Raw genomic sequence first — 27,835 nt, forward strand, 5'->3', positions numbered from 1 at the left:
AGCAGCAAAAGTAACAGCCCCATGCAAGATTTCCATAGAGGCAGGTGGAGGATTATAAATAAACAGTAATACATATGGTACGTTATTTATGTAGGCATAAACAAAAATGAAGCGGCCCTGCGAGTCCCTGCGCACTGTAACAGGCTCCCCCACCTCACTAGCCGACTAACTAAAATGGAAGCCCCCTAGAGAAGGACGTGTGGAATGAGTGTTGGGACCAATGAACCCATGATTTAGTAAACTGGCCAGCCCTATCAGGAGTGAGAAAAGATTAAAGTGCGCTTACGTGGGGTACGGGCTCCCCTAATATTCCATGACATGATCCTAAGCTCCGCCTTGAGTAATAAAGACAGAAGGTACTATAGCATGGAAATTAATATAAACACATAGGACAGACAGCTCCCAACCAGGGCGGGAAACAAAAGAAAAGATGGATGGGTCCGAGTATACACATGAACACTTAGGTGGTAAGGTATGAGAATAGCACAGGGTGTACCCCAAAGACATGTAACATTGATATAAGGAGAGATCCCTAACAACACAAGGGATTAAAGATAAACGGAACAGAAAACAAAAACAATACCAGTACTGAATAAGTATCAGTTGAACAATAGCTCCATCTAGTGGGGAGAACCTGCTTATACATGATGACAATGGAGATCCTTGAACAGTCACAAAGAATTGAGGACCAGATAAAACAAATAAGGAGGAAAGGAGAGACAGGGCCGGAAACAAAAAGGAGCCAAGGTGAGGAAGAGCAGTGAGCCAGAGGGAGAGAAGAGAGACAGTCAGGGTTGAATAGTATAAGAGGGGAGGGAGGATGGGAAGAGAGAGGAAGTAGGGAAAAGGGGCCTAGGGAAGAGAGGTAGATAATGGAAAAAGGAGAAAAGATGGGAGGGAGAACAAAGTAGCAGAAAAAAAGGGGGGGGGGGAGTGAGGAAGATGAAAAACATAGGCCAGGAAGCCTTAAGGAAGAGAGAAAATAGGGCAGGAGAGGGTGTTTGAGAGAGAAAAGAGAAGAGAAAAGCACACAATCAGGAAACAAAAATACCACAGTGCAAAAGGCAAAGTGCAAAATACTCCCACCCCAGACAGCAAAGCGTCAAGTCAGACCCCTCATAGTCCACCAAAGAGGGAGGGACCCCAGCTCTCAAGGGTCCTACAGCAGTGGGAATATAGGACAAGTATCTTGATTCACCGGCCGTACCGGGGAGGGGGAGAAGGGGGAACGGCATACGAGAAGAGCCAACCGCCGGAATCCATTCTTGCAAGCCTCAGAATAAGAACTTAGAGCGATGGGGGGGGGGGGGGGGGGGGGAAGGGTTGGAATGGCCAGAGTCCAGCTGAAGATTCAGGGGAAAAATCCAGGAGAAACGTCAGAGTTATAGCCCAAGGCGGTGGTCCGCCAGGGGCACACATCCAGGGATTGCAGGGGAGGAGAAAGGGGAATATGGGGTAGAGAGTCAGGCATGTGTGGAAAGGGGCCATAGGGAAAATGTACAGTACCTTGCATCCAGAGACATGGGGGGGGGGGGGGGTGAGAAACAAAAGGGGGAAAGGGAGATTGAAGGTGAGGCTCACAGCAGGAGTCATCACGGCAGGCTCCAGCAGCATGGAGCTCGAACGGTGGAACATCTCAGGGAATCCCAGGATCAACGCTGCCGGCAGAGCCAGTCATCAGCATCTTGTGGTGTAGAAAAGAACACAGCCCAGTCACCATCCACAACATGAAGGCGGGCAGGGTAGGCCATGGAATAGGGTACCCCTCGCTCCCTCAGCCTTGCCTTGATAGAAGTGAAAGAGGCTCTTTTGCGCTGCAGGTCAGAGGAGAAGTCCGAGAAGTTCGATACTTTGGCATTGTGAACTATAATTTCAGGCAGCCACTGAGCCGACCGGAGGATCAGGTCCCTATCGTTGCAATCGAGGAATCTTGCCAGCAGTGGACGCGGAGGGGCGCCATGGATGGGTGGCTTGAAGGGTACCTGATGGGCGCATCCACTGCATACACAGCCGAGAAGGGGACATCTGGGAAGAGCTCTCTAATCCACATCTCCACGTAGGCCCCCAGGTTCTGGCCCTCCAGCCGCTCCGGCAGGCCGATCACCTAGATATTGTTCCAGCCCAGCCTGTTCTCTAGGTCGTCATTCTTCTGCCTCGCTTTCTCAAGCTGCTCCTGCACCGCTCTGAGAGAGGAGGGAAGGGGCTGTGCTGTGTCCTCAAGTGGAGCTGCGAGGCTCCGTCTCCTCCACCCGGTCCCGTAAGTTCTGCAAGAGACCGACATCCAACCGTATCTACTCCATCTTGCCGACGAGTGTGGTCCGGCTCATCTGTATAGCCAGCAAAAGCATGTCGCTCATCTCCCAGAGGGTCAGCTCAGGGGTTTCAGAGCCCTCATCAAGTGGGGGAGTGTCCCTTCCCTCCAGGTCTGCAGGCGAAGCGCAGGCTTCAGCCTGCCCGGCACCATCTTGTTTTTTCAGCACGGGCATAGTCCCGAAGCTTTTCCACCGCGGGACGGTCCTTAAGTTTAGCCGGGTCCAGTTTAGGGGCCATAGCTCTGGTCCGGAGACTAGTCTGAGACCTACAGGAGTCCCTGATCATGACATAGTTAACCACTATGCAAAACTTACAGGTCGAAATGGGCGCTATGTCTCACCAGGTGTCTACTTTGGAACACAGGGGGACATTTACTAATCTAGTCTATTCTGGGTATGCTTATAGACCAGCGTATGTGGTAGTCTCCTGTCTATTGTGCTCCTAATTTATCAAAGGTCTCACAGCCCTTGATAAATTCTGTGCTCAGACTTCAGGGTCTACAGCTTAAAACTGCATTTAGACCTGCTCCAACATGGTCTGACATTTCAGTGTATTTTGGGCAGATGCGACTTGTCGCACAAAAGTCGCACTTGATAAATTCAGCACCAATGCATTTTCCAATGCATTTTCCAATGCATTTCCGTCTAAAATAGACTTGCATGCATCATGTTCTAAAAATCCTCTACAGCAAAAGTCGCAGAAAAGTCACACATATTTAGACTGCAACTTTCTGTGCGACAAATTTAGACATGAAAAACCAGTCTAAATCCTTTGATAAATCTCCCCCACAGAGTCCAAGCAGTTGAGGATACCGCCTCCCTTTCCTCCTTCAGGAATTGCTGGGGCTCTGTACCACGATTGGGTGCTCCAAAGCTTCCCCTCTGACTTCTGAATGATGAACAACTACTGACCTTGACAAGGCATCATGTGCTTTCTTGATTTCAATGATGAGGAAATACTCCACACACCTCACCACTGCAGATCAGAGGCTTCAAGGTTGTACTTTTTGATGATTACTCCACAGAGATCACCAAAAAGAGAGACATGCCTTTAGTGCAGTATGCACTTACCTGTTTAAAAAGGGGCCTAAATTTTGCTTCCGTATCCTGCCACCCTCAGGAGTACTCCTACCAGGTCTTTCACTTCACCGCAATTTTCAGACTCTTTCATAGTTCTGCTGAGACTCTCCTCTGAGTCAAAGACATGCAGGTGGACCCCTCATTTTCCGTGCGGATATTCCACTGTGTGAACATAAAACTCCGGGTCCAGATGGGCTAATGGGAGAGTTTTGTGATCACATTTCTGACACACTGACGGACCTTTTTAATGGTGTCCTTGCCCAGGGAGGTAAAGATCTCTCTGAATCTGCGAGCATGTCATATATCAGTCTTCTCTTGAAACCAAATAAGGTCGTATTGGCGCATTTCCCTAATCAATGTAGACTCCAAACTACTGTCTAAAATCATAGTGCATTGACTCCCATTGTTAATCTCTCCTGCTAAGGTAGGCTTTATTAGGGGTCTTTCAGCGGTTATAAATCTCCGTACGGTGCTTGCTGTCCTGGATTCTGCCCAGCAACGGCCCAGTCAGGGTGGCAGTCCATCTTTACTTACATTAGATGCCAAAGCTGCTTTCGATAATGTCATTTGGTCTTGGTGGGTCCGGTGCCAAAAGGTATCCAAGGGACATTTCGGGTTCACCTGCGGACTATGTGTTCCCCCAAATCTAGAATATATCTCCTCGGCTTCCCCTACTGACAGGAAGGACACAGGGATGCCGGCATTCTAGTCTACTTTTTGACAATGCCCTTGAGCCTTTGGACAGGTATCTGTCCACTACCCAGTTCTTCTCGGGTGTGTGATAGGAAAGTGCAGGTGTCCTTGTTTACTCATGAAATAATTCTGTTCCTACAGGACCCAATAAAGGCACTACCCTTAATTTTGGACACCTTGCACCAATATGGTCAGTATTAGTGGTACAAAATCAATGTTACCAGACCGGAATTTCTGCGATGCCAACTGTTCACCTCTACACTTATGGCCTTAGGAGTGTCTATAGATAAACACATAGACATAACTTATCTTGGTATTAAGGTGGGTAAGGTTCCCAGCTCCCTATATACACTTATTTATCACCCTTTGCTGAATTCAATCCGAACTACATCTTTGGCATGAGCTGCCACTCTGTTATGGGACAGTGTCATCTTCTCAAAAGGTCTAGTTTGCTAAATTTTTATACCCATTGCAGACTATCCTACTCCTATTAAAGGGGTACTCCGCTGAAAACATCTTATCCCTTATCCAAAGTATAGGGGATAAGATGTTCGATTACAGGGGTCCCGCTGCTGGGGACCCCCGCGATCGCCACTGTGGCACCAGTCATTCAGTGCACAGAGCGTACTCCACAAATGCCCAAAGACTGGCGATGACAGCCACACGCCCCCTCCATTCATGTCTATGGGAGGAGGCTTAATGGCTATTCTTTTGGATAGGGGATAAGATGTTTACAGCGGAGTACCCCTTTAAAGCATGAGGATGTTAAAGTGCTTACATCCATGTTTACCAATCTTATTTGGAAAGCGAAAAACCTAAAATGGCCCTAACATACACTGATGCTGCCCACTAGGGAGGGTGGGGTTGACATTCCTGATATAAGGGGATACCACACTGCCTGCCTTTACAAGACATATTATGGACTGGGCACTTTCCTATATTGGAACACCGATTTGGAATCACAATTTGCAGCTCCTTGGCACCCTGTTGCTTTGCCACAGGTCGAACACTCCCTTCTTTTCCGCGATACGACAGCTACTTGAAGGTTCTGCGGAAGTGTATGGGCTTGTCGTTTATGTGTTCCAAGCACCTATCACCCTGGCATACCCCAGAATTTTCCAGCTGGTAGGGACAATACACTCTTTCACTTGTGGAGGTCACGAGGAGTCAACCAGTCAGACAAATGCTGGTACTCAATGGTGGATCTGTTAACCAGATTTAAATTCCCCCCCCCCCCCTCTCACTTTCTGCAATATGATCAGTTAAAGTTGTATTGTCTGAACAAGTTAGTGAATGTTTCAGGGGAGATACTCCCCAATGAGTTTGACTCTCTCATTGCCTCCAGGTGACAGATCCTTCACATCTCTTTATTGCAAACTGCGGAAGTGGTTTCTCACACCCACCCTCCACTCAGTAGGGAAACATTAGGTTAAAATACTACAAGATGATGGTTCTCAGGAACATATTTTACTAGGCTTCAAAGATCTTTGTAAGTACATTTACCATGAAAAATTTAGGGAATTGAAGCTAAAACAAATCCACACAGCCATGTACGCCTTTACTCAGCGTCCATATCAAAGTAATCTGCATAGATGTTACTACTGCCCTTGGTTCTTCTCAAGAGCGTTCACAGGCACTCTAGGCCATTATGAAGCATTATGTCATAGGTGTAGACACATCTGGATGCTCTGCATCTTACAATCATCTCCCGGTGATTGCTCACAAAAAAAAAAACGTCTGCTGCGCGAATGGTTGTCCCCTTCTAGGTCACAATTGAGTGAGGCATTGAAAAACCTTTTCATTCTTGATAGAATTTTTAGAAGTTTTACGTAACAAGGAACTAATGTCCAAGAAATTCTTCCATAAATGGCAATTGTTTTTCACCCATCACTATGATCCTGACAAAATAGCTTACATAATGTGTCATTTTATGATTAACAAATAGTATGGTATCTGGTTTCCTGGTGCTCCAAAAATTCCCCGATTCTCCTCCCTCTTTCCTCAGTTCAAATATGAGCATCAAATCAAAGAGGGAGCAAGAGAGGGAAAGATTTATCAAAATCTGTTAAGAGGAAAAGTGGAGTAGTTGCCCATAGCAATCCAGATTTGTCAGAGGCTGTTTTTAAAATTAAATCAGGAATTTGACTGGTTGCTATCAGCAACTGCTCCGTTTTTTCTCTGCATAGATTTTGAAAAATGTCTTTACTACATGAATAACCAAATTATTATAAAATATTAACCAACATCTAGATGCAAGTTGTAACTGCGTTAATTTGCATATCATAAGATCGTGCTATATCTCAGGAACAGCTAAAATGGACTGGGGTAAGGAAAAGATCGTTTTGCTCAGTAATCGTATTTTGTATTATGTTTTATATAGGATTGTTAATGCACATCACATTATTTCATTTTGTATTAACATGTATTATCAAGTGATATAGTTTTTAACTACAAGGCTGTGGGTAGGTGCATTTTTCAAGAACTTAGCCCTGCTTCAGGCAAGCAGAGCCAGGACTGGCGCAGCTCTTGGATCGAGGACTCACATTCTGGATTTCCTGATAGAGTGCCGTTTTAAAGGATATGAAGCAAGCTCATGAGCCAAGCCAGCTTCATAGTTGCTTGGTCCATGGCTAATGCCAAACAAAACCCTTTAGATGCTGCGATCAAAGTTGATTGCGGAGTCTAAAAAGCGCCAAAATCTAGTGCCGGTAGTTAATAAATATGAATAAGCCCTCTTCCTGAAAAGTTTGAATAACCCATCCCCCCCCCTTCCCCCCCCCCATCTTTTAAATAAAAGTATGTAAACAAAAATAAATATAACCATATGGGGTATCGCCGTACATGTCCAAACTATTAAAATAAGGAGATTTTTTAATGCTTACCGTAAAATCTCTTTCTCGAAGGATCCATTGAGGGACACAGACCATGGGTGTATGCTGCTGTCACTACGAGGTATGACACTATGGCAACAAAAAAAGTCGGCTCCTCCCAGCAGGATATACCCGCCTCCAGGCCCTGAGCTAATCAATCAGTTTTAGTTCCAGAGCAATAGGAGAGGACCTACAGGTCAAGGAAAAAACACGAACTGTCCGAGAACCAGAAGAAAAAGAATAACTGAACACACCCTCGGACAGAGAACCAAGGAGGAACCCAAAAGGGCGGGAGCTGTGTCCCCCAATGGATCCTTCGAGAAAGAGATTTTATCTGAAAAAGAATAGAAAGGGCCGAAACCTGACCCTTAAGGGAACTGAGAGACAACCCCAGTTCCAATCCAGACTGCAAGAAGCAGAGAAGACGGGGAACGGAAAAAGTAACAGGAGACAAGACCTGAGCTTCACACCAACAAAAATAAGACCGCCAAGTACGGTGGTAAATTTTCGCCAAGGAGGGCTTACGAGCCCTGAGCATGGTGCGAATTACTTGGGAAGAGAAACCGTGGGCTCTCAAAACCGCGGTCTCAACTACGGCCACGCCGTCAAATGCAGCGACTGTAAATTGGGGTGGCAAAGAGGACCCTGAGACAGCAGGTCTGGACGAAGTGGAAGGCGCAACGGAGCGTCGTCCAGGAGCCTGACTATGTTGGCATACCACATCCTTCAGGGCCAATCTGGAGCTACCAATATGACGGGAACGTCCTCCGCTTTGAGCTTCCTCAGAACCCTGGGAAGGAGCGGAAGGGGAGGGAACAGATAGGGTGGGGTAAACCCCGCCCAAGGAATCACTAGGGCATCCATGGCTAGAGCCAGGGGGTCCTGGGACTTTGACACAAATGGAAGAATATTTTGATTGTGCCGAGATGCAAAGAGGTCCACGTCTGGAATGCCCCAGAGGTCGCAGATCTGCGCGAAGACCTCCGGATGTAGAGACCCCTCGCCGGGGTCAGCTGAGGAACGGCTGAGAAAGTCCGCTTCCCAGTTGAGCACACCCAGAATGTGAATTGCCGAAATGGCCGGAACCTTGTTTTCCGCCCAGAGGAGAATCTTTCTCACCTCGGCCATGGCTGCCGAGCTGCAAGTGCCGCCTTGCCGATTGATGTAAGCTACGGCTGTGGCGTTGTCCGACTGGACGCGGACAGGGCGGGTCTGAAGCAGGGACTCCCAATGAAGAAGACAAAGAAGAATCACCCTCAGTTCCAAGATGTTTATGGGAAGAAGGGCTTCCCAGGGAGACCAGAGGCCTTGAACCGTCCAGTCCTTGAACACACCGCCCCAGCCCGACAGACTGGCATCTGTTGTAACCACCTGCCAGTGGAGGGGAAGAAAGGATCGCCTCTGAAGAAGAAGAGGGGAGCGGAGCCACCAGAGCAGAGACTGACGGATCCGACGAGGGAGAGCAATCTTTCGATCGAGAGACAGAGGAGATCTGTCCCATTGAGAGAGAATCGCCAGTTGAAGGGGGCGGTAATGAAACTGGGCAAAAGGTACGGCCTCCATGGCCGCTACCATCGGACCCAAGACTTCCATGCAAATGCAGATGAAAACTGGGACCTGGACCCGAAGGGATCGGACTCCTGACAGGAGAGTCAGACGTTTGACCGGCGGAAGGCAAATCCAGGCAGAGGCCATGTTGAATTGAAGTCCCAAGAAGATCAGAGACTGGGTGGGAGAGAGGACAGACTTGTCCCGGTTGACCATCCATCCGAAGCGATCCAAGGTCTGGAGAGGGAGATCCACATTCTCCAGAGTCTGGACACTGGTGGGAGCCTTGATGAGAAGGTCGTACAGGCAAGGGATCACTGAGACTCCTCTTGACCGCAACAGGGCCATCACTGGCACAAGGATCTTGGTAAAGACCAGAGGAGCAGTGGCCAGACCAAAGGGGAGGGCTAAGAAGGGCCATGTAGAGGCCACTCGCCGGTTGAACTTGATGGACATATATGTCTTTTTTCGACCGTACTAACTATGTAACTATGAATTGAAAATGCCCCTCCGGAACCGCAAAGTGGAGGAAACGCTGATGGCCGGGAAATATTGGAACATGAAGGTAGGCATCCTTTATGTCCACCGAAGAAAGAAACTCCCCTTGTTCCATGGATGCCACTACTGAACGGAGAGATTCCATTTGGAAGTGGCGGATGAGAAGATGACGGTTGAGACGCTTGTGGCCCAAGATTGGCCGCACAGAACCGCCCTTCTTGGGGACCACAAAAAGATTATAATAGAAACCCCGAAAATGTTCCCCTGGAGGAACGGGGACAATGACTCCTTGGAGAAGTAGGGACTCGAGGGCCTCCCGAAACTACTTCGCAAGAGAAGGAGACCGGGGGGCCCGGGACTGGAAAAAAATAAATAAATAAAATAAAAACGATCCCTCGGAAGGGAGGCAAATTCGATTCGGTATCCGTTGGACACCAAGTCACTGACCCAGGAGTCCTGAATGCATGTGGTCCAGATGTCTCGAAAAAGTAAGAGATGGCCTCCCACCCGAGAAAAATCTGCGGGTGGGGGCTTCACTTCATGCGGAAGTGGGTTTGCTGTTGCCCGATTTGGCCGCAAAACGGTCAGAACGGTTGGTGTCCGACTTCCAAGATGGGCGCGCCCGGAACGAGGGAGCCTTCTTTTCCCGCGATGGCGCCTGCCCAGACCCCTTATTGGGGCCAAAAGTCCGAAAAGATCGGAAGGAAGAAGACTTCCTCTGGAAAGTAGAGCGAGCCTTATTTTGAGGCAACAAGGAACTCTTACCCCCCGTCGCCTCAGAGATAATCTCGTCAAGGCGCATGCCAAAAAGACGGGTACCAGTAAAAGGAAGCTCGGTGAGAGACCTTTTGGAGGCGGCATCCGCATCCCATGCCTTACGCCACATGGAACGGCGGAGGGCCGCTAGATGACCAACAGCAAAGGCAGCACAACAGGCTGACTGTATGGAAGCTGTGCACAGAAAGTCCCCAGCTTTACAGCATTGGAGAACCAAAGCAGACAGATCCTCTGGGTAGGATCCCGCCAGGATACCCTGACGGAGTTTTGAGCACCACACTGATAGGGCCTTGGACACCCATGCAGAGGCGAAGGTGGGAAGCAGAGAAGAGCCTTCTGCTTCAGAGGCAAACTTCGCTAAGGACTTCACCTTCTTGTCCGTCGGATCCTTGAAGGCAGCCGCGTCTGCTAGCGGCAGTGTAGTAGCCTTAGAAAGGCGAGAAACTGGTGGATCCACAGAGGGAGGGGAAACCACCTTTGAGACAAGGTCCTTGGCGAATGGATAACACACTTGAACCTTCTTCATTCCCGGGAACCTCTTGTCCGGATGCCTCCATGCAGATTCCAGAAGGGTGTCAAATTCAGCGTGAGAGCTGAACATTTGAGGTGCTGGTTTAGCACGATGAAAGGATACTTCAGGAAACATATCTAAGTGAGACCAATATATGGAGGGTGGGATTTAACCACTAACTCATAGGCTACCAACAGGCAGCCCAAAAAAAAACCTTTATTCACATATTTCCAAAAAAAATGTGGAATTAAAAGTGCAATCTTTAATGTGTTAGGTCCGCACTTAACAGTAGTGTTTTAAAAAAAAGGTTGGAGTGCGCAACCGGAAACTCGTCAATGCCGTCGGAGAACGAAGCACGCGCAGATGAGGCCGATATCGGCTTCATCGGTCTATCAGCTCGCGCATGTGAATACAGCGCAGCGCGTCATCGGCAACCCATTGTGAAAGGATTTGCCGATATACACGCCAGTCAAGGATACTTACCTGTGATTGGGCGCAAGGAACTTAGACAGGAGATTGGTGGATTCAGTGCAGAGGTATGGATTGGCCAATTCGAGTGCCAATCCTCAAACTAGGAGGTTTATTGGTCAAGAATCAATAATGTGTGAGCCCTGACATCCTGTGTCATGATGGGAGGTTTTAAAACCCCCTGCGCAGCGTTTTGTAACTCAGTACCCGCTTACCTCTTGATAAAGCTGCTGAGGCAGTGTAACATGTCGAGGGGGGCCATGTTAAACTGTTTTTAACTTCGAGTACCTCGTCCTACATAGCAATGAATATTGGTGTTCCTGCAGGCACCTCATCTTCGCTCCAGAGTGAATTAATTCTATCAGACTGGATGGTCAATATATATATACGGGGGAGCCAGGGGGGCTGGGGGAGCAGAGGAGCAGGCATTTTGGAATTACAGCTCTTACAGACAAAATGGTAAACTAACGCTCCGGTTGTCTATTTAGAGGGAGGAACAATTCGGGGTACGGACATAATGAAAAAAGAACTCTCTCACCCGAGTCGGTGTCCCCAGGGCAGCTGCTGTGAGGAGAACTCCGCTCTAGTGTAGATAGAGAGGGAGAAAAAAAAAAAAAAAAAAAAAAAAAAAAAAAAAAAATCAGCCAATAGCCAGAGAGGGGCGTGCCTGGAGCAGGGGCACTGCTGATTGGCCCCTGCCACCTACAATCGCGCGCACAGCGCTGATTGGAGGACAATTCGCACCTCCAGAGTAAGCTCTGGCGGCCCTGTGGGCGGAGCTAAAGTGCCCCAAACGCCGAAGAAGAAACAAAGTAATGGCGCCCGCTCCTTGCCCCGAGCACACGTCATCCGCATATGCACTCGCGGGGAAGTGAGCGGGCGAGACTCATATTCGCCGGCAGCAGACTGCTGCCGAAAGTGAAAGTAAGTCGGTGCTTCATGCGCCCGCACAGTATAAACGCTGCGGCTGTCAGCCGCATAGTAAAACACACACATACACATATAAGCTTGTGAATAAACTGCCCCGTCCAAAAATGCCACTGCTTGCCCCAGAAATAAAGATAAAGCCCCTTATCCAGGCCAGCCCCATTAGCCCTGAAAGGTGGGCCAAAAACTGAGGGTCTCTAGAGGTTGCAAGGCTGCACCTAAGGGAGAAAGGGAAAATATACTCGCCTCAGTCAGAAGGACTTACCTAATGGAGTCTTCTGTGAGGACTTCAGTCAGCTTTCTGTCACCTGCATCACGCAGAGCTAACATGTGTGAGCGAGGCAAGCAGGGAATAGGGGGACCCGGACCCATGAGGTACAACCCCAGGCGCTGACCGTTGGCGAGAGGGGGTTAACAGCACATATACGTAATGTCTGTGCCCCCTCAATCGCAATGGGGAAACAGTGAGCCGTAGTTCCTGAGTCCCCACCTGGAAAAAAAGAATTCCAGACCATGTCCACCTCCTTCAGACACTAAGCGAAAACTGATTAGCTCAGGGCCTGGAGGCGGGTATATCCTGCTGGGAGGAGCAGACCTTTTTTTGTTGCCATAGTGTCATACCTCCTAGAGACAGCAGCATACACCCATGGTTTGTGTCACCCAATGGAGCCGATAGAGAAATAACATTTAAGGGAACCAATCATCAGATTTTACCCTATATAATGCTTGGCAAAGCGTTATATAGGGTGAAATCTTTATCCTCACCATCCCCCAGGAACATTCCTACCCCCAGGGATGGTGAGGATCTGAACTTACAAGTTGTTCCCTGCCGGCCCCATAAGTAGTCCCCTGTGCAAGGAGCTCATCTCACCTAGTCCCATGTCTTTGGCCGGCAGCGACGCCCCTCCGCTTGATTGACTGGCTGCATCATCCCTCTGCTCACTGAATAGACAGAGCAGAGCAATGACTCGGCCCGTCAAAAATAAAATAAAAATAAAACAAAACCTTTATAATTTGTCATAAAGTGTCATTTGTAACGAAAAGTGCACTGTGTAGAAAAGGAAGCCCCCAAATGTTGTTAAATTGCTTTTATTTTTTATTATTTGGTGGTGAGTGAGGTCCTTACAAAGTACAGTTGGTGGTGCAAAAAACAACCCCTCATATGGGTCTGAAGGCTAGGAGGAAAAAAGAAACCTCCCCTTAGTATGCGTACCAGGACAAGTGGATTGTCATGTAGATTGTGCTCCTGTTTTAGTCCCTTGGACAAGTATTTTTTTTTTATTTTTTTTTATTTTTTTATTCCACAACCCTGAACTATATGTTTATATGGCAAATTGTTTTATAGTGGTTGTCCCATCTCCTTCCTTGATCTATTTCCAGCACCTCTGGCCAATTTGCAGCACCTGGAGGGTGTCGGGAAAGTGGAAAACAGCCAAAAGCGGGAAAGTTACGCAATTTGCACAACTCCCATTGATTTAATGGGAGTTGCGCAAACAGCGTAGCCCTGCAGGTTCCTCTGTTTACGGAAATCCCAAGACCTCTTATCCCAAGGATGTCTGATCGCGGGGGTCCCGCCGCTGGGGAACCCCACGATCTCGGCTGCAGCACCCTGCTGTCATCATCGAACAGGGCAAACTCGCTCTGTGCGTAATGATGGGTGATGCAGGGGCCGAAGCATTGTGACGGTCCGCCCCCTCAATACAAGTCTATGGAAGGGACGTGATGGCCGCCAAGTCCCCCTCAAAGACTTGTATTGAGGGGGCGTACGTGACATCACGAGGGGGGCGGAGCAGTGACGTCACAATGCTCCGGCCCCTGTATCGCCGTCATTACGCACAGAGCAAGTTTACACTGTGCAGTGATGACAGCAGGGTGTTGCAGCTGAGATTGTGATGTCCCCAGCGGCGGGACCCCTATGATCAGACATCTTATCGCCTATTCTTTGGATAGGGGATAAGATGTCTAGGGGCAGAGTACCCCTTTACAGTCAATGGAAGTTAAGGAAATTGTGTAACTTTCCTTCTGCAGTTGCTTTCAGTTTTCCCAACCACCTCAGGTTGTGGCAGGCCAAAAGGAGCCAGAAAAAAAGAGAGTTGGGACAATACCTTTAAGACATTAGAGTAAGCGGTTTTATGAATTGCTGTTATCCACACTATGTAGGCAGATAATTCATAAACTCATTGGGGGAACCTGTGCAGAGGAAATGTGAAGCAGTTGCTTATAGCAACCAATCAGATTACTTATTTCATTGTTAAGAGGCCTGACTCACTTTTCCTCTGTACAGGTTTGGATAAATCTCCCCCATAATTTCTGACAATAGACATTTTTTTTACTGCTCAATTGAAGGATACAGTCCAGTTTATGTGCAGCTAGCCAAAAGGATAAGAAATGACCAGCTTTTTTTTTTTTGGGGGGGGGGGGGGGATCCATTAGGCTAGGTTCAGACTATGGAATCTCCAGGCAGAAAATTTCTGCCCGGAGATTCCGAGTGCGGCCAGCGCTGGCTGAATCAGTGGGCGCTAGGACCGCACGAACACTGCAGTCTCCAATAGACTGCAATGTGTTCTGCGCGGATTTCCGCCTGAAGAAAGAGCACCGCCTTTCTTCAGGCGGAAATTTCCAAGCAGATTGTCCGTTCACAAATTCCGAAGTGTGAATTTGTGAACGGAAAATCATTCACTACACTATACATTTTAGAAAGCGGAATTTCCGCCTGCAATTTCAAAGCTAAATTGCAGGCGGAAATTCCGTAGTCTGAACCTAGCCTTAAGGGGCACTTTAAGATTCAACTTACTCATCAATTACATACTTTCTTTTTACCTGCAAGCTCGTAGGCCTCTTACTTTGGGAACATCACAGAATCTTCCAGTAGGTTTCAAACCCATGGATCCAACTACGTAATCTCGAACATATTGTCTAGAAAGCATAAACATATTGTAACTTACAGCTATTGTTGAAATATCCTAGTTAACCCCTTAAGGACCAAGCCCATTTTCACCTTAAGGACCAGAGCGTTTTTTGCACATCTGACCACTTTAAGCATTAATAACTCTGGGATGCTTTCACTTTTCTTCCTGATTCAGAGATTTTTTTTTTCATGACATATTCTACTTTATGTTAGTGGTAATTTTTAATCGATACTTGCATCATTTCTTGGTGAAAAATTCCAAAGTTTGATGAAAATAGAAAATTATGCATTTTTTGAAGTTTGAAGCTCTCTGCTTGTAAGGAAAATAGACATTCCAAATAAATTATGCATTGATTCTAGATGTCAACTTTATGTTGGCATGATAAAGTTGACTTGTTTTTACTTTTGGAAGACATCAGAGGGCTTCAAAGTTCAGCAGCAATTTTCCAAATTTTTTCAAAATCTATTTTTCAAGGACCAGTTCAGTTTTAAAGTGGATTTGATAGGCCTTCATATTAGAAATACCCCATTATAGAACCTGCACCCTCAAAGTATTCGAAATGACATTCATAAAGTTTGTTAACCCTTTAGGTGTTTCACAGGAATAGCAGCAAAGTGAAGGAGAAAATTCAAAATCTTAATTTTTTACACTAACATGTTCTTGTAGACCCAGTTTTTGAATTTTTACAAGGGGTAATAGGAGAAAAAGCCCCCCCCCCCCCCCTCCCAAAATTTGTATCCCAATTTCTCTAGAGTAAGGAAATACCTCATATGTGTACATGAAGTGTTCGGCGGGCGCAGTAGAGGGCTCAGAAGGGAAGGAGAGACAGTGGGATTTTGGAGAGTGAATTTTGCTAAAATGGTTTTTGGGGGGCATGTCGCATTTGGGAAGCCCCTATTGTGCCAGAACAGCCAAAGACAAAAATACACATGGCCTACTATTTTGGAAACTACACCCATCAAGGCACTTAACAAGGGGTCCAGTGAGCTTTAACACCCCACAGGTGTTAAAAGACTTTTTGTTAAAGTTGGATGTCTAAATAATTATTATTTTTTTCCACTTAAGTGCAGTTTTTCCCCCCAAATTTACAATTTTTACAAAAAGGTAATGGGAGAAAATGCCCCCCAAAATTTGTAACCCAATCTTTTCTGAGTATGGAAATACCCCATGTTAGGATGTAAAATGCTCTGCGGGCCAACTACAATGCTTAGAAGAGAAGGAGTCACATTTGGCTTTTGGAAAGCAAATTATGCTTAAATAGTTTTTGGGGGCCATGTCGCATTAAGGAAGCCCCTATGGTGCCATAACAGCAAAAAAAAAAAAAAAAAAAAAAAAAAAAAATACACCCCTCAAGGAATGTAACAAGGGGTACAGTGAGCCTTAACACCCGACAGGTGTTTGACGACTTTCTCATTAAAATGCTGGTTTTTCCCCAAATTTTACATTTCTACAAGGGGTAAAAGGAGAAAATGTCCCGCCAAATTTGTAACCCCATTTCGTCAAGTGCTCTGGACATCAAGTGCTCTGCTGGTGAACTACAATGCTCAGAAAAGGAGGAGCGCCATTGAGCTTTTGGAGAGAGAATTTGTTTCTAATGGAAGTCAGGGGCCATGAGCATTTACAAAGCCCCCATGGTGCCAGAACAGTGACCCCCACATTTTGGAAACTACACCCCTCACAGAATTTAACCCCTTAAGGACAACGGTTTTTCCGTTTTTTTGCACTTTTGTTTTTTCCTCCTCACCTTTTAAAAACCATAACCCTTTCAATTTTGTACCTAAAAATCCACATGATGGCTTATTTTTTGCGCCACCAATTCTACTTTGCAGTGACATCAGTCATTTTACCCAAATATCTACGGGAAAAAAAAACAGAAAAAAAAAAATAGTTATGCGACGAAATTGAAGAAAAAACGCCATTTTGTAATTTTTGCGGGCTTCCGTTTCTACGCACTGCATTTTTCGGTAAAAATGACACCTTATCTTTATTCTGTAGGTCCATACGATTAAAATGATACCCTACTTATATAGGTTGGATATTGTAGTACTGTAAAAAATTATAACTACATGCAGAAAAATTTATACGTTTAAAATTGTCATCTTCTGACCCCTATAACTTTTTTATTTTTCCCGCATCTGGGGTGGTATGAGGGCTCATTTTTTGTGCCGTGATCTGAAGATTTTAGAGGTACCATTTTTGTATTGATCTGACTTTTTGATCACTTTTTATTCATTTTTTTTATGATATAAAAAGCGACCAAAAATACGTTTTGGACTTTGGAATTTTTTTGCGCGTACGCCATTGACCGTGCGGTTTAATTAATGATATATTTTTATAGTTCGGACATTTACGCAGGCGGCGATACCAAATATGTTTATATTTATTTTTATTTACATGGTGTTTTTTTTTTAAATGGGAAAAGGGGGGTGATTTGAACTTTTATTAAGGAAAGGGTTAAATCACATTTATTAACTTTTTTTTTTTTACACTTTTTTTTTGCAGTGTTATAGCTCCCATAGGGACCTATAACACTGCACACACTGATTGTCAGCACTGTTCACTGCAAAGCCATAGCTCTGCAATGATCAGCGTTATCGGCGGTCGATTGCTCAAGCCTGAATCTCAGGCTTGGAGCAATCAATCACCGAGGGGACACGCCGGAGGCAGGTAAGAGGGCCTCCGCTCATGTCCCAGCTGATCGGGACACCGCATTTTCACTGCCCCGCTGAGCAGTCGGGCAGCTTTCACTTTTTCAACTTTGAACGCCGCGTCTAAAGGGTTAATAGCTGCGGCACCATGATCGCTGCCGCGCGCTATTAGCCCGGGTCCCGGCATCAGATACATGCCCTGTGACCCCGCGCACGTTACATCGCGGGAGCTGGCCAAGGATGTAAATATACGTCCTTGGTCGTTAAGGGGTTAATAAGGGGTGCAGTGAGCATTTACACCCCACTGGCATTTGAAAGATCTTTGGAACAGTGGGCTGTGCAAATGAAAAAAAAAGTTTTTTTCATTTTCACGGAGCACTGTTCCAAAAATATGTCAGACACCTGTGGGGCGTAAATTCTCACTGCACCCCTTACTACGTGAGGGGTGTAGTTTCCAAAATGGGGTCACATGTGGGGGGGGGGGTCCATTGTTCTGGCACCATGGGGGCTTAGTAAACACTTCAATTCTGGACATATTTTCTCTCCAGAAGCCCAATGGCGCTCATTCTCTTCTGAGCATTGTAGTGCACCCCTAGAACACTTTACATCCACATATGGGGTATGTTCTTTCCCAGAAGAAATGGCTTTACAAACTATGGGGGGCTTTTTTTCCTATTTTCCCTTGTGAAAATGAAAAATTTAGGGTAACCCCAGCATTTTAGTGAAAACATTTTCTCTTCATTTTCCCATCCAAATGTAATGAAAATTCGTCAATCACCTGTGGGGTGTTAAGGCTCACTATACCCCTTGTTACGTTCCTTGAGGGGTGTAGTTTTCAAAATGGGGTCACAAGTGTGTATTTATTTTTTGCGTTTATGTCAGAACTGCTGTAAAATCAGCCACCCCTGTGCAAATCACCAATTTAGGCCTCAAATGTACATGGTGCGCTCTCACTTCTGAGTCATGTTGTGCGTCCGCAGAGCATTTTACATCCACATATGGGATATTTCCGTACTCAGGAGAAATTGCGTTACAAATTTTGGGGGTCTTTTTTACCTTTTACCTCTTGTGAAAATAAAAAGTATGGGGCAACACCAGCATGTTAGTGTAAAAAAAAATGTATAATTTTACACTAACAGGCTGGGATAGACTGCAACTTTTCCTTTTCATAAGGGGTAAAAGGAGAAAAGCCCCCCAAAATTTGTAACGCAATTTCTCCTGACTACGGAAATACCCCATATGTGGCCCCAAACTGTTTCCTTGAAATAAGACAGGACTCCAAAGTGAGAGAGCGCCATGCGCATTTGAGGACTAAATTAGGGATTGCATAGGGGTGGACATAGGGGTATTCTATGCCAGTGATTCCCAAACAGGGTGCCTCCAGCTGTTGCTAAACTCCCAGCATGCCTGGACAGTCAGAGGCTCCATTTTGGAAACACTGCCGTACGATATGTTTTCATTTTCATTGGGGGGGGGGGGGGGGGGGGGGGGGAGGGACAAACCTCCAGCTGTTGCAAAACTACAACTCCCAGCATGACAGACCGTGCATGTTGGGAGTTGTACTTTTGCAACAGCTGAAGACACACTGGTTGGAAAACCTTCAGTTAGGTTCTGTTACCTAACTCAGTATTTTCCAACCAGTATGCCTCCAGCTATTGGAAAACTACAACTCCCAGCATGTACTGATCCCTGAAGGACATGCTGGGAGATGTAGTTATGCAACAGCTGGAGGTACGCAACTACAACTTCCAGCATACCGAGACAGCTGTTTGGGTATGCTGGGAGTTGTAGTTTTGCAAGATCTGAAGGGCCACAGTTTAGAGACCACTGTACAGTGATCTCCAAACTGTAGCCCTCCAGCTGTTGCAAAATTACAAATCCCAGCATGCCCCAACAAACAGTTGTCTGAGCATGTTGGGAGTTGTAGTTTTAAAACATCTAAAAAGGGCTACAGTTTAGAGACCTTTGTCCTTAAGTACCAGGGCGTCAGTGGTCCCCAAGTGATTAAAGGGCATCTGTCAGCTCCATTTACTGCACTGAGCTGCAGGAACCATTGGATAGCTGTTAGGGCACAAAAGCTGATGGTGGTCGTATAACGTATAAAATGTCCCTTTTCTCCTCAAACCAAGTGTCAAGGAGGCGGGACCAAGTTGCTCAAGTGCATTCACCCTCATCCTAACCTCCCAGCCCTCTGTGTCAAATTCTGGGAATTCTAGAACTGTAATCTCTTTCCCAATGTCTGCTTGCTTGTCGGGAAAACGTCATCCCCATTCCATAGGACGATAATAGTCCTATTCAGCTGCCAACTGCCACCTGTAATAGGGCCTTCCGGTCAGTAAATGCTGGTCAGTCAGTAAATATTTTCAGGATACCTACTTGCCACATTTTGTACATTCCTCAACAAACATATTTCCATGAAGCTCTGCCAAGTGGTCCCTGCAAAAATTAAAAAACAAAAAGACTGCAACAAACTTGTGAATTAGATATACTTAAATAACTAATTACAATTGTACAGTACAAATGGAGTCCTAAGTATGAGCATTGCTTGTAAAAGACCTTTCCACTTTGACTACAATGAGATGTATAAGTTTTTTTCTGGCTGTCAAGTTCTGGATTCCAGTAATATATGTCCCTTAAAATCCTCTAGGGTGATTCTTATGAAATATTATTCTTTCTTAGACTGTTTTGCATTCACTTCTTTTACAAAAAATTTAATATTGGTGCAAGTAAAATTTTTTTTTTTTTTTTGTGAGTCCTGTGGATATCCATTTTCTGTGATAACAATTGCAGTGGTGATATTAATGCGTTACAATGGAGCATCTGTGCAAAAAGTGTACAGTTAACTGTGTAAAGCTATTTGGACATGTGTCTCCAAGGTTACTGACTACAAACATATGACACTGCAGGAAACACAAAACCCATTAACCTATATTCATTCTTGTCCTAAAAAAAAAATAAAAAATAAAAAAGTCTACAATATGAAAAGAAATAATGCAACTTACCTTGGAAATCCAGATCTTACATGTAAACCATCAACATTCTGACTGATCAAAAACTTCAAGATACCAACTCTCTGTAGCTGCAATAGTGCCATGTGTGTTGCAGATGGACGTGCAGTTTCAAATGTTGTGTCAAATTTAGGATTTAAACCCTTTTCCTCCATTGTCCATACACCATTAGGACCTCTAAGGAAAAGAAATTTGGTGTGAATTTAAAGTAGCTGTTTGGTGTATGTCCTTAGAATGCCTCAATCCCTGAAGCATCCACAGGGAGGCTTAAAGGGGTACTCTGTTGGAAAACATTTATTTTTTTTTTATCAACTCTGGTGCCAGAAAGTTAAACAGATTTGTAAATTAATTCTATTTAAAAATATTAATCCTTCCAGTAATTATCAGCTGCTGTATGCTCCACAGGAAGTCATTTTCTTTTTGAATTTATTTTCTGTCTGACCAAAGTTCTCTCTGCAGACACCTCTGTCCATATCAGGAACTGTCCAGAGCAGGAGAAAATCCCCACAGCAAACCTCTCCTGGACAGGTGTGTCAATGTGGCCAGACAGAAATAGAAGTAATTTACGAATCTGTTTAACTTTCTGGTACCAGTTGATTTAAAAAAATAAAAAGTTTTCCACTGAAGTACTTCTTTAAAACAGACAGATGTTAAAAGGGTGTCCTTTCAGCATGTTTTTTTTAAAAGCATTAGTTGGCCACCGTTTTTAACAGAGGTATTCCCTAAAAAAAAAATTATGGGAAAGGCCAGCTCACTGTCACACTTTTCCAACAAAGGGTGGATCAGGCTAAGACAGCAAACCCTCAACAACTCATACAATAGAAGATCCAGCTTCAGTGAAAACAAAAATAAATGTTTGGTTTCTTTATTAGGTAGTTGCGCAAAGACACAGGCACACAAAATGCTGTACAGCTCCCAACGCATTTCTTGCATAAAAAAAAACAAAAAAAAACACACATGCTCTTAATCAAGGTATCCTGTGACCTGCATGCTAGACATATATGCACACTAGGATTAAATGGGCACTGACAGATATAAAAACTTTTTATACATTGTTCATCTTGGTAAAACAAAAGTTTTTCTAATATACTTTAAAAAAAATAAACACATTTTTTTTTTTTTTTTTTTTTTTAAATGCCTTTGAAAATCTCACACTAGGGGGTCCCCGTACCTCCTACGACACTGACAAGTCCCACAGCAGTATGAGGGTGTCCAAGGGTCATAGACACGAGATGGTTGATTGACAAGACTGCAGGAGGAACACAGCTTGCAGCAACACAGTTTTATCAAACATGTGCCTCCAGCTGTGGCAAAACTACAACTCCAAGCATGCCTGGACAGTCAAAGGATGTCTGAGCATGCTGGGACTTGTAGTTTTGCAAAAGCTGCAGGCACACAGCTGAAGGCAACACTGCTGCAAAAATAAAAAATAAATAAAAAAAATTTAGCCAAACACTGTACCTCCAACTATTTCAAAACTACAAGTCCCAGCATTACAGGACTGGCAAAGGATGATACATATGAATGACAAAGGGAAAATATATAAAATGTATGCATAACAAAAAAAATAACACACTGTATGTTTAGCATTAAACTTTTGCACTAATTCGGGAAGATGCAAGTTATATACTCACCATTTTGTCTTTGGTGGTAGAGTACAGGCAATCTCCCATAATCATTGGGACTGTGTGTTTGTGTATGTGTGTACAGCATAAAACCAGAAAGGAAAGGGTTACAGAGCAGGGCTGCCAGGCTCCTGAGAGCAGGGAGTCAGAAGAGTGAGGGGAGTCATCACAGTGCAGGCAAGAGAAGGACACACCCCTCCCTGGGTTTTTATGGATAGATAAAAAGATATTGAGCAACTGTAATATGCTATTTTTTTTGTGAAAAAGGGGTAATAGAGATAAAAAAAATTACATGTACATGATCAGGATGAAATCCTGAGTAACATAACAGATCTGACAGGTATGCTTTAACCCTTACACCCCATAAAATGCAATGCAGTCAGACCCCATGTGATCAGACACTTAACTACTTACCCCCTACCCTGTGAATAGGGGATAAAAAGTGAAGTATCCCCCTGCCCAAAGATCATAGGAACCCAGCACACCAAGACAAACAATTAGATACAAAACATATGTTATAAAAAACTCATCAAAATTAGTAGTGACAAAGCACATTCACCATTGTGCCAGTTATATATTCTACTAAATAATTGCAAATTGGGACTGCAAATAATAACTTCTTAAAAAAAAATGTTTTTAAAACAGAAACATTATCTCAAACATATTCTCACACCTAAAATCAGGGATTCCACATGAAGTACTTATTCCAGCTCCTGTATGAAAGACAATGTATGAAGCTTTCCGAACCATATCTGCAAGTTCCTTCACTTTTTTATTCAGATCTTCTGGCGAGTCAAAAATCTAAAAAATAAATGGCAAATATTGAAACCATAACACATTTAAAAAGGCAACCATCATAAAAAATACCTCTTGAATACTGATCTTGTGACCATAGGAGAATAGGATCGTGGCATCCATAGAAGGGGAGGAGGAGCTCATCACATACGTTTTTATAGTATTGTGATTGACTCCCCCCCCTTACCCCACTCCCATTCCTGAGATATAGGTCCATTTAACCCATCTGATGGTCTAGCTACTCTTCCAGATGGGCAGGGACAGCATTATACTCTGCCAATGCTCTGCCAATGTCCAGCTCACCACTCCAAGTTCCAGTGCACGAAAACGTGTGGACTACATACAAATGTGAGAAGAAACGGAAACTCCAGCACTGCAGGTCCAAAGCAAGGAAGATGTTTATTGCATAATGACACACTGATACATACGTGGATCAGAAAGGGACGTGTTTCGTGAACTCTCTCGCCTTAGTCGTATACAGCGCATGCACGCATAATTGCTGGGGCATGTTTTTATGTGAATCCATGTCCCGATCATAAAGTATAGGTACATATAGTTTTTGAGGTTGAAAAAGTCCATTAGGTTTAACCTATATCCCTAGTGTGCTTCTCCAGAGAAAGGCAATAAAAGCCAATAAGGCTGATGCCAATTACCCCATACCTGGGGGGAAATTCCTTCCAGACTCCAATATGGCAATTAGAATAAATCCCTGGATCACCTTTCTGTCCCTATAAACTAGTATCTATAACCTGTAATGTTATTACTCTTGCATCCAGGCATCTTTAGAACTCTTCAATTGAGTTCACCATGACCACTTACTCTGGTATGGAACCAAAAACACAATATTCCTCAAAGGAAAGTCATGGATTCCAAATCAATTAAAGCCCCAAACCTGGGGCACAAAGGCCACTTAATATCACTTCATGGTACTGAATAAAATTATATCAAGTGACAAAAGTTAAGTTAACATACTGTAGAGAAAGCTGATATTAACAGTCATCAGATGGACTCACCATCTTTATATATGTGAACGGTGGAGTCTGCAGTACCACAAATGCTGTAGACTGTACTGGTGGTGTTCCAGGAATAAAAAAAACAGGCCTTTTTTCTTTCAAAGACCTCTCCTGTTTGGGTGTGGTTCTGCAGCTCAGTCCCATGTGAATGGAGCCAAGTTGTAATACCACACCCAAAGTGGAGACAAGGAGTGCGCTGTCTTTGAAAGAAAAAAGGCCTGTTTTTTTTATTTTTTTATTCCTGGAATACCCCTTCAACCCCTTAAGGACGCAGCCCATGTTGACCTTAAAGGGGTACTCCGCCCCTAGACATCTTATCCCCTATCCAAAGGATAGGGGATAAGATGTCAGATCGCCGGGGTCCCGCTGCTGGGGACCCTGGGGATCGCCGCTGCAGAACCCAGCTATCATTACTGTGCAGAGCGAGATCGCTCTGCACGTAATGACGGGCAATACAGGGGCCGGAGCATCGATACGCCACGGCTCCGCGCCTCGTGGCATCACGACCCGCCCAGTCAATACAAGTCTATGGGAGGGGACGTGGCAGTCATCACGCCCCCTGCCATAGACTTGCATTAAGGGGACGGGCCGTGATGTCATGAGGGGCGGAGCAATGACGTCATGCTGCTCCGGCCCCTGTATCGCCCGTCATTACGCACAGAGTGAACTCCTTTGTATAGGGGATAAGATGCCAGGGGCGGAGTACCCCTTTAAAAACACAGACACATTTTTCAAATCTGACCGGTGTCACTTTTGGCATCAATAACTTTTACTTATGAATTTGATTCTTTTTTAGGATAGTGGTAAAATTTTGTTGATACTTGCATCATTTCTTTGTGAAAAATTCCAACATTTCATGAAAAAAATTCAAAAATTAGCATTTTTCTAAGTTTGAAATGCTCTGCTTGTAAGGAAAATGGCCATTCCAAATAAATTATATATTGATTCACATATACAATGTCTACTTTATGGTGGCATCATAAAGTTGACATCTTTTTCCTTTTTGAAGACAGAGGGCTTCAAAGTTTTGCAGCAATTGTTCAGGAAAATTTCTAAATCTGAATTTTTCTGTTTAGTTCAGTTTGAAGTGGATTTGGGGGGCTTTTCCTATAAATGACCCCATTATAAAAAATGCACCCCTCAGAGTATTCAAAAATGACATTTAGTAAGTTTGTTAACCCTTTAGGTGTTTCACAGCAATAGCAGCAAAGTAGAGGTGAAAAGTCAAAATCTCTATTTTTTTTACACTAACATATTGTTGAAGTCCCAAATGTTGTTTCAATTTTTACAAGGGGTTAACAGAGAAAATTGTTTACCCTATTTCTCCTGAATCAGGAAACACCCCATATCTGGGCATAATGTGTTGTGCGGGCACACAACAGGGCACATGAGGGAAGGAGCAACTTTGGGATTTGGGAGAGAAGATTTGGTTGTAATGGAAGTTGGAGGCCATGTCACCATGGTGCCAAAACAGCGGAAACCCGCCACATGTGACACCATTTTGGAAGATACACCCCTCAAGGAACGTAATAAGGGGAGCAGTGAGCATTTACAACTCACAGGTTATTTCAAGTTGTTTGGAACAGTGGGCTGTGAATATGACTATTTTTTTTATTTATGCAGCCTACTGTTTCAAAAATCTTGGAATCTTCTTTGGGGTCTAAATGCTCATTGTACCCCTTGTTATGTTCCTTGAAGGGTGTAGTTTACAAAACGGGGTTACTTGTGGGGGATTTCCAATGTCTTGGCAAAATGGGGCTTTGCAAATATGACATGGCCCCCAACTTCCATTCCAGCCAAATCCTCTCTCCAAAAGCCCAATGTCGCTCCTCTTATGGACCTTGTTGTGCACCCGCACAGCATGTTGCCTCCAAATATGGGATATTTCCATACTCAGGAGAAAATTGGTTTACAAATTTTGGGGGGGCTTTTTCTAAATGTATACCTTGTAAAACTGAAAAATTAGGGGTTACACCAGCATTTAAATTTTTCATTTTCACTGTCCACTGTTCCAAAATGGTGTCAAAAACCTGTGGAGTGCAAAAGCTTGCTGCACTTATTACATTCCTTTAGATGTTTCATTTCCAAAATGGGGTCACTTGTGGGTGGTTTCCACTGTCCTGGCAAAATGGGAGCTTTGCAAACATGATACAACCACACTTGCATCCAAATCCACTCTCTTAAAGTTCAATGGTGCTCCTTCCCTTCTGACCCCTGCCATGCGCCCGCAGAGCGCTTTACATCCACATATGGGGTATTTCCGTCCTTGGGAAAAGTTTTGTTTTAAATATTTTTCCTTGGGAAAATGAAAACTTTAGGACTACAAAAGCATGTAAGTGGAAAAAAAAACTAACATGCTGGCGTAGCCCCATTTTTAGGGGTAAAAGAAGAAAAACCCCATCCAAAATTTGGAACGCAACTTCTCCCAAGTACAGAAAATACCCCATGCATGGACGAAGAGTGCTTTGCAGGTGCACAGCATGGGTCAGAGTGAGAGAACCATGTACATTTGAGGCCTAATTTGGTGATTTGCCCTTCAATGGCTCATCATTGCAGAGGTTCGGACATAAAAACAAAAAAAATTGATATATATAATATATATAACAGAGAAGTGACCCCATTTTGGAAAATACACCTCTCATGGACTGTAACAAGGGGTGAAGAGATCAACTGAATCTCACAGGTGTCTAACAATTTTTTGGAACAGTGGGCCGTGAAAAAAAAAATAATAATTTAAACACTATTTGACAACTCTGGGGTCCAAATGCTCACTGCACCTCTTATTACTGTCCATACCGGATGTAGTTTCCAAAACGAGGTCACTTGTTGGTGGTTTTATTTTTTGCTTTTGCATCAGAACCTCTGCAACTCATCATTGCAGTAGAAATCACCAATTTAGGCCTCATATGTACATGGTGCTCTCTCACTACTGACCCCTGTCATGTACCCGCAAAGCTCTTTTTATCCATGTATGGGGTATTTTCATACCCAGAAAAAGTTGTGTTACATTTTCATGAGGAGTTCATGGAGAAAAAGCCCCTCAAAATTTGTAACAGTTGGGGCTACACCAGGATGTTAGTGGAAAGAAAAAAAATGTATATGCTGGTGTAGCCCCAAAGTTTTTATTTTCACAAAGGGTACAAGGTGAAAAAAAGCGTCCCCCCCCCCCCCCCCCCCAAAGTTAGCAAAGCAATTTCTCCAGAGTACGGAAATATCCCATATGTGGCCCTAAACTGTTGACAGGAAAATACGACAGGGCTCAGGAGTGAAAGAGCGCTATGAGCATTTGAGGCCTAAATTAGTGATTTGCACATGGATGTTTGACATTTGCAGAGGGAAATTAAAACACCCAAAAGGAACCCCATTACAGTAAGTACACCCCGTAAGGATTGTATGCAGGGGTGCAGTGAACAGTTTTACTGCAACAAAGCCACTGGATTTACTAAGAGACGTGCCCCTCTTAGCAAATTTAGCAGACTAAAAATTTGCAGAGCTTTACTTAGTAAATCTCCTTCTATTGCAGTGTTTCCCAACTAGGGTGCCTCCAGTAGTTGCAAAACTATGACTCCCAGCATGCTGTAAATTGTAATCTTGCAACAGCTGGAGGCACCATGATTCGGAAACTTTGCCCTGCTGTGTTGATCAAAAAAAAAAAAAAAAACCCTTATGAGGCTGATGCCAATTGCCCCATAGCAGGGGGGGGGAAATTCCTTCCTGACTGAGGTACTCTCACAGAGTTTGTATACTTTCACACCATACCTTGCCCTCTTAGTGGGAATGTATTGACAGAAACGGAGTCTCCCTTTGAAACTAATAAGGGACTTTTCAGAGACCTCTTTTTGGGGGACATAGGCCTCTGCAAATTTAGTGAAACGATCTATGACCATCCTTATTTTGAATAGGCAGTCATATGTGTGATTATTTCGGGCGGGCACGTTGCATTAACCACATGATGCAAACATTTAAGGATTGATTGCCTCAAAACGTGACCATAGCATAACCATATGGAAAAATGGGGTGTTATTCAAAACCTCCACGTTCCAGCATTGCTGAATGTTCGTTTTTTTTACTAAGCCCATATGCAGCATGATGCCCCAAAACTTCCTCATCTCGGCTGCACTGATGGGGGTCCATATATCGGGCCTAGCCAAAA

The 27,835-nt window shown here is 44.5% G+C and overlaps 1 protein-coding gene across 1 annotated transcript in view; it reads right to left on the bottom strand.

Annotated features, from left to right (window-relative positions):
- The window catches only part of SIRT6 (sirtuin 6), a 67,996-nt gene that overhangs the window by 23,419 nt on the left and 16,742 nt on the right, over positions 1–27,835 (bottom strand). Inside the window, exons 2-5 of the mRNA XM_056573963.1 lie at positions 22,548–22,675; positions 20,244–20,426; positions 19,618–19,677; positions 14,505–14,600 (exon numbers count right to left, since the gene is read on the bottom strand). Of these exons, the coding sequence (XP_056429938.1) occupies positions 14,505–14,600; positions 19,618–19,677; positions 20,244–20,426; positions 22,548–22,675 (467 nt within the window). The remainder of the gene's footprint in view (positions 1–14,504; positions 14,601–19,617; positions 19,678–20,243; positions 20,427–22,547; positions 22,676–27,835) is intronic.

Source organism: Hyla sarda, chromosome 1 (assembly GCF_029499605.1).
Source record: "Hyla sarda isolate aHylSar1 chromosome 1, aHylSar1.hap1, whole genome shotgun sequence".
In the NCBI taxonomy this organism is placed as follows: Eukaryota; Metazoa; Chordata; class Amphibia; order Anura; family Hylidae; genus Hyla; species Hyla sarda.